At 38.7% G+C, this 9,280-nt stretch overlaps 1 protein-coding gene across 10 annotated transcripts in view; it reads right to left on the bottom strand.

The window, feature by feature from the left end:
* Positions 1-297: 297 nt before the first annotated feature.
* Positions 298-9,280, bottom strand: part of FUT8 (fucosyltransferase 8) — a 324,493-nt gene continuing 315,510 nt past the window's right edge. For all 10 annotated transcript variants that reach the window (XM_030855266.2, XM_060294921.1, XM_030855259.2 and 7 more), the window contains one exon: positions 298-1,290. In XM_030855266.2, the coding sequence (XP_030711126.1) occupies positions 973-1,290 (318 nt within the window). In that variant the 3' untranslated portion in view covers positions 298-972. The remainder of the gene's footprint in view (positions 1,291-9,280) is intronic.

Raw genomic sequence — 9,280 nt, 5'->3', positions numbered from 1 at the left:
CTCTGGCACTGAGGAGTATGATTATTTGATTCAATTAAATCAAATAAACAATGTCCAAAATAATAAAATAAAATTTCCCTAAGATGGTTCTGAGCAACTCTGTAATATGCACCAACTAAACTCAGTTTTCAGTGTTAAAATGGACCAAGGACTCTCTGAGCTAAGCCACTCAATCTGAAACAGAAAAAAAAAAAAAAAAGTAAAGCAGAACTATAAAACTCTTTTTATCAACATTTTCCACTATAAAGCTGGCCACATCATCATCTAATGATATAAAATTCTAGAAACTTTACAAAATTCCTTTTTAAAATTTATTTTTTGTTATCAAAGAGAATGTCCGGAAACATTGAGTACTAAAGAATCTGTTCATGGTATTGTTTTACAAAAGTTCCTAATGGAGTATGAATATTTTATTTTCTGTTGTATCCTTCACTTATTAATGATGAGGTGGATGAACTGGTACAATTACTCAAAAAAAAATTCCAGACAAAAACATCCATTCTCATTTTGAATCTGTTGATTGGAGTGAATTCAGTGGTTACAATACCACCACTGGCTAAGAATCAAGCTCCCCACAGGAGGGAGCTATTTGAGTCATCTCGTTAGGTCACATAGGTCTCTCAGATATAGGCACCATGTTTGAAGTCTCACACAAAATGTCTGTGTCACTTAAATTACACAATGTGGCAGTGTTTGTTTCATGGGGACATAATCTTGAAAGAACGGGCAAAGTAGAAAACAACCTGTTTGTATGTTATACGTGAGTACATTATCGGACTGTGCATGGTTTTGAGGGCACGGTAGCCCTTGTTAAAGAGGAATTCCACCAGTGAAGCATCTGTCAGATCCCAGCTGCTCCTGGCGCTGGGGGTGTTGACTCATTTAACCATGAGTTGTTAGGTTGGGGCCTTCTTCATCTACTGTTTGGCTCAAACGGTTTGAACTGAGTTTGGTTGTCTTTCCCATCCATCTTTATTTCTCAGCCTCAGGATATGTGGGGTACTTGACTGTTTCTATCTTCTCTCGAACTTTGTAGGAGGGATAGAGGCCCGTCCTTCCCAGTTTTCTGTTGACACCTTTAGAATAGCCATCCCAATGATTTCCAGCCACACCAATGATATCTCCAGGTTCCATGGGGATTTCATCTGCAGTTCGAGGCTGGTGAGGATAAATGGCAATCTGGTTGTGGGCATTTTGACCTCCAAAATAGTAGATGTCATCCAAAGAATGGAAGTTTGCAGAGGCATCGGGATGCAGTGTCTGCATGATTTCATAAGCAACTCGACAGACCTTGGGAAAGTATGAAAAAAAAATTGGTTAGTATGTGTAAGATCGCCTTCATAGCAATCCGAAAGCTCTTGGCCAAAGAGACTAGGACTAGACTAGGACCAGGACTGAGAGAATGAGAAGCAGTGGATTCTAGTCACAGGTTTTCAGTCCATTTGCTCTCAGATGATGGTACAAGTCATTCTTCATTTCTGTGCTTGTATCTTTTTTTTTTTAACATAAAAGATAATTACAATTAAGATCTCTCAGAGAAAAAAAGTATGTGTATATACAGTGCAAAGTATTTTATGAATATGAATTCATAACTTTATATTTATTAAAATATAAAATTTTAATTTTAATAAAAATTTATTAAAAGCCACAGAGTGTTCCATGTTGGGCACTAGTGGTACAAAAATGAGTAAGACACAGTCTATGCCCTTGGTGAATTCAAGGTTCAGGATTAGAATCAGGATTATAAATACTTTACACAAATGCTGCTGCTCCCTTTCCTTCATTCAGTGTTAATCAATCACGTACTCTTTTCTGCTAATTTGGACTGGGTCTCAGAACTCTTCTCAACCGAAATTCATGTAATTACTGACAATCAACTATTGCCAAATGAGCTAAAATATATCTGCCACTTCCGTTCTAAAGTGTGATGTGTGTGATGTGTAGACAGTAGCATCTAGACTGAAATCAGATGAACTAGGCTTTGGGGACGAGGCATCTACCTGATGCACTTAAGGCTACTTAAAAGATTCCCCTGTCCAAAACATACCTACCATTCCCACTGGATGGCAGCTGGAATTTCACAATCTGAGCTTCCTTCCTTGAGCTTCATACTTGGTGATAAACTATAACTATCTTAATGGAGGTATAACATTTTAAGCAATTAACAAATATATTCATTATAGAGTAAATGGGTTTCAGAAACTTTTCTAACAATAGGTGAAGACCAAAGAGAGAATACTATCATTTTGCTTAGAAAATTCTCCCATTATACACTGTGAACACAGGACTCGACTCAGGTCAATTTTCCTACATCTCCAGTTGCAGTTACCTCCGTTAATGACGTTTTATTGTCCCTACACCAATACTTTCGCAGATATTTAAAATGATACTAATAGTAATTGTTAATCTGCTCAGTGCAGCAATTTAGGATTACCCAGCAGTTCTTTAAAACTTTGGCATTCACGATATCAAAAACTGAATTCTTAAATGTTATGAGCAAATGGAATCTGATTAGGTTAATCATCAACTTAACTCCTTAAAAAGTCTGAATTTTAGGAACCCGAGGGGAGGTTTTCACATGCTATATGTAATTTGTAAATGAAACTAAGTTTAGATAGTATTTTTAATTTTGCAGATAGGGACTAAAATACAAGGAGATCTGCCCAAATTCTAGTGCTGGAATTTCAACTAGACATGGAACCAAGAAAATAACTTTGCTTTCAAATTTGCTACTTCATCAACAAACTAATTTTATATTGGTACGATTGAGATCACTGGTTGAATACTGAAACTGTAACAAAATGAGGCTAAAAAAGATTTGGAACTTGAACTTCAAATTCAGCCGAAGGCCCACACAGCACAAGCAAAATCAAGTTAAGCCTTTGGAAAGAAACTAAATAATTAAAACAAAGCAGCTCCAATAATAGCGAAGTACAATAACAATGATAGAGGCATATTTACTGAGTTTTTTCTGTCAGACATTGTTTCTAGGTCTAATTTAATTGTCAGCAGCCCCATAAAATTTTATCATGCTCGTTTTATGGATGTCAAAGGTCAGTTAAGGAATATGCTCAAGGTTACACTACTATTAAGTGGCATATTCAGGTTTTGAACCCAGGCAGTCTGTGTATGCTTGTTAACTGCTAAGCATATTTTTTCTTGCAGATCCTATTCTCCATGTTCACATTTTAAGAGCAGAAAGATATCACTTAAGGCCAAGGCTGGCCTTGGGAAAACCTGAGAGTCATATTCAGGGCCCCTCCACCCACTTGTCAATTATCCCTAGCCAGGGATGCAAGACCTTGTACTGTCTTTCGGATGACCACAATGCCCACCGTGAATGAACCCTTATGTGTTTCCTCCTTTCATTAATAAACTTCTCACTCTCATAAAAACAACACTGCCCTCAGTCCCATACCCTTAGGGATGTGCTTTCTTTTGGGGTAACCCTAATAATCAGTTTATGTTTTGGTATCAATAGCTGTTGATGTATTAGGCTGCTGGATAACACATGTACTTTCTTTTTTTTTTTTTTTTTTTTGCGGTATGCGGGCCTCTCACTGTCGTGGCCTCTCCCGTTGCGGAGCACAGGCTCCGGACGCGCAGGCTCAGCGGCCATGGCTCACGGGCCCAGCCGCTCCGCTCCGACATGTGGGATCTTCCCGGACCGGGGCACGAACCCGTGTCCCCTGCATCGGCAGGCGGACTTTCAACGACTGCGTCACCAGGGAAGCCCCACGTGTACTTTCTTAAGCCAAAGAAATTACGAATGGTAGAACTTGCAGACACAGAGTGGACCAATATAAGACTCTTTCTCCTTCTCATAATAATGGCAATAATGAGAGCAGCTGAGCTTACTGAGCACTGTTCTAATAGCTGCGCTTGCATACATGCTTCCTCTCAACTCATTTAACTCTCACAACAACCCTATGAGTTGGTTACTGTTATTATTTATATTCTACAGCTGAAGAAACTATGCCAAAGAAAGATTAATTTCCAAAAAATAAAAAAAATGAAAAAAGGAGCTAGTAAATGACAGAAATGTAATTAGAACTCTCTGTCTCTAAACCATACACTGAACTGCCTTAGGTTCTGAGGATAAGTACCTAGTACAGTGCCTGCCACAGAGTAGCCACTCAGTAAGTACCTGCTGAATGAATACTGCTCCATGCATAATACCAGTCCAACTGGTGATATTTAATCCTTAAGATCCATATATAACATTCTGAGTAATTAAAAATTTTTCTCTATATTAACCATGGGGCAATTTACTGCAAAGGGCAAGAAAGATTACTATGGTGTCAACGTTTGCATTTAATCACCCTAGGCCTCCTCTCTGGGCTTAACAAATCCAAATCACGTGACAGGTAAATGAGGTCTTTCAGTTGATGTCAATACTCAGGTTTGATACTTGACAGGTAGCATGATTGAGAGGGGTAGTCTACGGTTTGCAAAGCAGTGCTTGGCCACACATATGTTTTATTTCATTTGCTGTTGATGTGGCACTATATCATTTTTAGAACACTACTAAGCACACAGTAATGAGTAAAAGCAAAAATCCTTCCAAAGGATAAAACACAGATATGACTGTATTTACAAAAAAATAATTAAAAAGTGGAGGAAGGTCCATTAGTTTGAATTTTATCCCTGAGTAACAACCAGCTGAGCTTTGCATGAGCCTCCAAAGCTTTCTCAGAGCAGATGGGATCTTGGCTTTTGTCAAAATTGACAGGGCCAGAAGGATCTCCTAGTGTGAGAAGTTGGAAGTGGGCTCTTGTCTCACTGCGTGAGGCTGGGATATCTGTGAACTTTTACTGTAAACTGCTTTGTTTTGCTATTCAATGAGAGAACAGTATCTACTGTCGTTTCATGAACCATACCTCAGTGGAAATTCCTATCGAGAGCCATCTGTCTAGAATAAAATGAATGTAGTATCTGGTTTCTCCCTCTGGGCTTTCCAAAATCTGATTCAAAACGTGACGAGGCCAGTTGTGTTGTGTGTGGATTTGGAATGAAACAACATAGAATGCCAGGAGAATGTCGTATTAAGTGCCACAAAGAGAAGTGTCTCAGGGGGGAAAAAAAGTAATTTTGTCCTATGGTGATTTTAATGATTGAGAAACTAATGAACAATGTTGACTGTTCCTTAAAAAATGTTGATTACCCATAGTCTTTAAAATGGACATCTACAAACCATTTTTGTAAATCAGATTCCAGAGTTATAAAACCTGATTCTAAAACTTGATAAACAGTATTTTAAAAAAGAAAACCTTTCTGATATTTTGCCCATCTACAACTGAGTGAGCTGTCAACTGCTGGAACTGGAACTCCAATTCCTTTGCTTCAGATTTTAGATGGTTTCATTAAATATGAAAGTAACTTAAATGACATAGGAGATGCTTAGGGCATAGGCAACTTCCAGTAACACAGAACAAGATTAGAGTATTTGGTAGAATAGTTTGGAAAGCGATGCACTGCATAGCTTTCAAAACTTACTTGATGCTGTTGAAAAGTGTTAATATTGCCTCTAATTTTCAGACTAAATCCTGAAGATTGTTTTCTTCAATTTATGAGGCTTTTAGGACAAACTTGGCTATGAGAAAGAGCTCTGATGAAGGAATTCAGAAAACTGAGTGCAACAATAGTAACGAAGTTAGAGAGTAGAGTCATATTCTTGGCTTTTAAAAACTTTTCACTTAAGGAGAGAGAATTCCCAGACCTCACTTGTGGATATAAAACCAAGAATGATTAGAAGCCCTAAGACTGAGAAGAATGGGTCCAAAACCTTATAAAGAATCCTGATTAAGGTGCCATGACATTTGTGCCTACAGTTTCTCAAACATCAATCCGGCCTTGCTATTTCCTTCTAACAATACATTTCATTCTTCCAGTATTGCCTACAATAGCACATGGTCAACAGATAAACTCTATTGTCATATAGCATAGAAGTCCTCAAAGGGTAGTATACAGGAGACAGAAGGTTTACTTGACTGAAACTTCAGGATTGTCAAAACATTATGAAGAAGATACTAAACTTTTATCCCTTCTAACCATCTCTTGAAATGAGGTTATCATCAAGCAAAGTTTGAAAGTTGGTTGTCCATGTTTTATTCTGGGCTGAGATTTGGTTCTCATTGTTTTATTCTCTTATCACCCTTCTGGATGTAAGGCTTTAGTCTTCTGTTTTCTGCAGGAAAGTCTGCAGATTAATTTCCCTAAAGTCAAAACATACACCAGTTTACCTGCATTTGCTAAAGCAAATACTATTACTTATCACTCACCCTTTGGGAATGAAGAGCTTTTGTTTCTGAAAATTCATGTTATATGGTGACGCTCTCTTTCAATAAGCTTAATAAAATAGAGTTAAGGTGGTACCTCGGCACAGGAATTAATATGCCGAATGTTACTGGTTATTATTCTTTATGAAGAATTGTTACACACATCCAATGCACACAATGACTATGTGGAACCTAAGCATCACCCGTGACCATAAGCAGAGGTAATGGAGTCCTTGAACAGCATATTTCATGTTCCTTCTAAAACGTGAGATCATATAGTCTGAAATGGGAGCATGTGAAAAAAAGCTGTAGAGTCTAACAGGCAAAGATATACCTATACCTATTCCTTTATAAATAATAATAGCGGCTAACATTGCATTTAACATATTGCTGAGTACTATTCTCAGTGCTTTACATATAATAACTCTTTAGTCCTCACAAAAACTTTATGCAGTAGGTATTATTGTATTTACCATTTTTACAGGGAGGGGGGAAAAAGTCAGTGATAGGCTAAGTAATTTGTTCAAACGCCACAGAGTCACTAAGTGGTCAAAGTTGGATTTAAACCCAGGTAGTCTGACTCCAGAGCCCACAATGCCTCATTCTTGTTCTCTGTCTCATGAAGTCAATGGCTTGATACTTTGATGTCATCAATGACGTTTTCTCAAACTCCACTGCTACTGCTGATGAGACATTTTGGGGGCATTCTTCAAACGATTCCGATTTTGGTTTATGGCAATTTTGGTTTGGTTTATGCTACAAGCCACCAACCAACTCGTTCACACCACAAAAATATTAAACTGTACCAAATGCCTTTTTACTAAAAATATTTTCAAAAAATACTAGGGTGCAGGACTTCCCTGGTGGTGCAGTGGTTAAGAATCCGCCTGCCAATGCAGGGGACACGGGTTCGAGCCCTGGTCCGGGAAGATCTTATATGCCGTGGAGCAACTAAGCCCATGCACCACAACTACTGAGCCCACGTGCCACAGCTACTGAAGCCTGCATGCCTAGAGCCCATGCTCTGCAACTAGAGAAGTCACTGCAATGAGAAGCCCGTGCACTGCAACAAAGAGTAGACCCTGCTCGTCGCAACTAGAGAAAGCCGGCACGCAGCAATGAAGACCCAACGCAGCCAAAAAACCAAAAAACCAAAAAAAACCGGGGTGCAAGGAAGCCCAAAGATTAATCACTGAATGTGGAATTATTCCACAGTCTCAAATGCTACAGCTGTTAGTCACCAAGAAAGGAGGCGATCACATTTAGCAAACTGCTACTCACTATATAAATGTAAGGTATTTTTTACTGTTAAACTTTTATTCTGAGCCCTAACATGTTTTGAGGTATTCAAGTCTATCTTGGGACACAAAATATTGGTTTAAATGATCAGAGTTACTTTGGATGAACCTTGACTTGCCAAGAGTTTTTAGGAACAATATATAATCACAAATCTTATTCCTTTGGATACAACCAGACCTCTCATTACTACGCTTTCTTCATATAAACTGTTTCTCTGGATCTGAGGTCTGAAGAAGACACAGAGGTTGATATTATGCATAAAATAGAACAAAGTAGTGTGAACAATATGCTCTTCAAACCTGGACAGATTTCCAGTATCATGAAGTGACAGAGGTCCTGACTTCTGGGTCAAAACTAGACTTATGAGGCTATGAGGATCAAAAATTCTACAGCACATCCTTGAAAAGGGAAATAAACAAAAGATTTTCTTTCCAGAATGAGTCTAATGGCATTATTAAGGAGAGCTGGACAAAGGAAAGCAAAACATAGAGCACGTCCTTGTAAGTCTCAGTGTCTACCTCCATGTAAGGCTGGTAATGTTTAGACATGTATATATTTATTTACTTTTAGAGCTTTATAACTAGAGCAGTGGTTCCCACAAGGGTGATTTTGCCCTCCCACTCCCCCCACCCGGGACACGTGGCAATGTCTGGAGACATTGTTGGCTGTCGCAACTTGAGGTGAGGGTCTACTGGCCACGGACGCTGCTAAGCATCCTATAATGCACAAGACAGCACCTCACAGCAACTTATCCAGCCCCAAATGCCAACGGTGCCAGGTTGAGAAACCCTGGACTAAAGGAAGGCCTAAAATCTAGACCTACAGAGGAGGTGGTACATCTGGGAAAGTGACTCTTGATTCAATCATTCTAACAAGAAGCATTCGAAAATGTGTTATTTGCACCTGTTGATCACGTAGGCCCATAGCCAGATTCTCAAAAGCAGTTGAGAGGGACTAGGTAGTTACAACTCCTCCCCCCCATCCCACCCCCTTCTCAAAGATAGGATCCTCACCCCAATTAGGGAGAATATCAGCTATGGATGCCTTCATGTTTTCCCTCTGATGAGGACTGCTGCCATGTGACTCCTGTTCTGTGCAGCTGTCTTTGCGTCTTAAGTTGTATTCTTATGCCACATTGAAGGAACTCATACAGGCTTTGCTGGGATAAGTATCTTTCCAACAATCATATCACCATACCACTGTGACAGTGTGCACTGTCACGTAATAAAAAACTGTCCATTTCTTAATACTCTCTGCAGTATATTCCCATGTAAATGATGTGTCTTTCCTTTTCACACTTTCTTTTCTCTGCTTCTTCTAAGCTTTCAGACGTATACTTATTTTACATGGCTTATATTTCTTTGTAATTATTCTCTGGTTATTTCATGTGGATATTTTGCTCACTAGATTCTGGACCAGGGTAAGAGCTGTATCTTCGATCTCCTTTGAAATTCCCTCTACACCTAGTATAGGTCTGAGCACAGACAATCATTTAACAGCGTGTTGAACAAACTAACCAATAATATGCACATAAATGAGACAGTTGAACAAAATCCACAATAAATCTTTCTATGCTGATATTCCACTGGGCATATAAGGCTGATTGGAGCACTCATAAAAACACACACACCAAACCAACAACATATTAAATATCTATAACAATAAACTCAAAGAATGATGATAATATGGTATTGCTTAAATAT

This window comes from Globicephala melas, chromosome 2, assembly GCF_963455315.2.
Source record: "Globicephala melas chromosome 2, mGloMel1.2, whole genome shotgun sequence".
In the NCBI taxonomy this organism is placed as follows: Eukaryota; Metazoa; Chordata; class Mammalia; order Artiodactyla; family Delphinidae; genus Globicephala; species Globicephala melas.
This window is presented reverse-complemented; position numbering and strand designations above follow the sequence as displayed.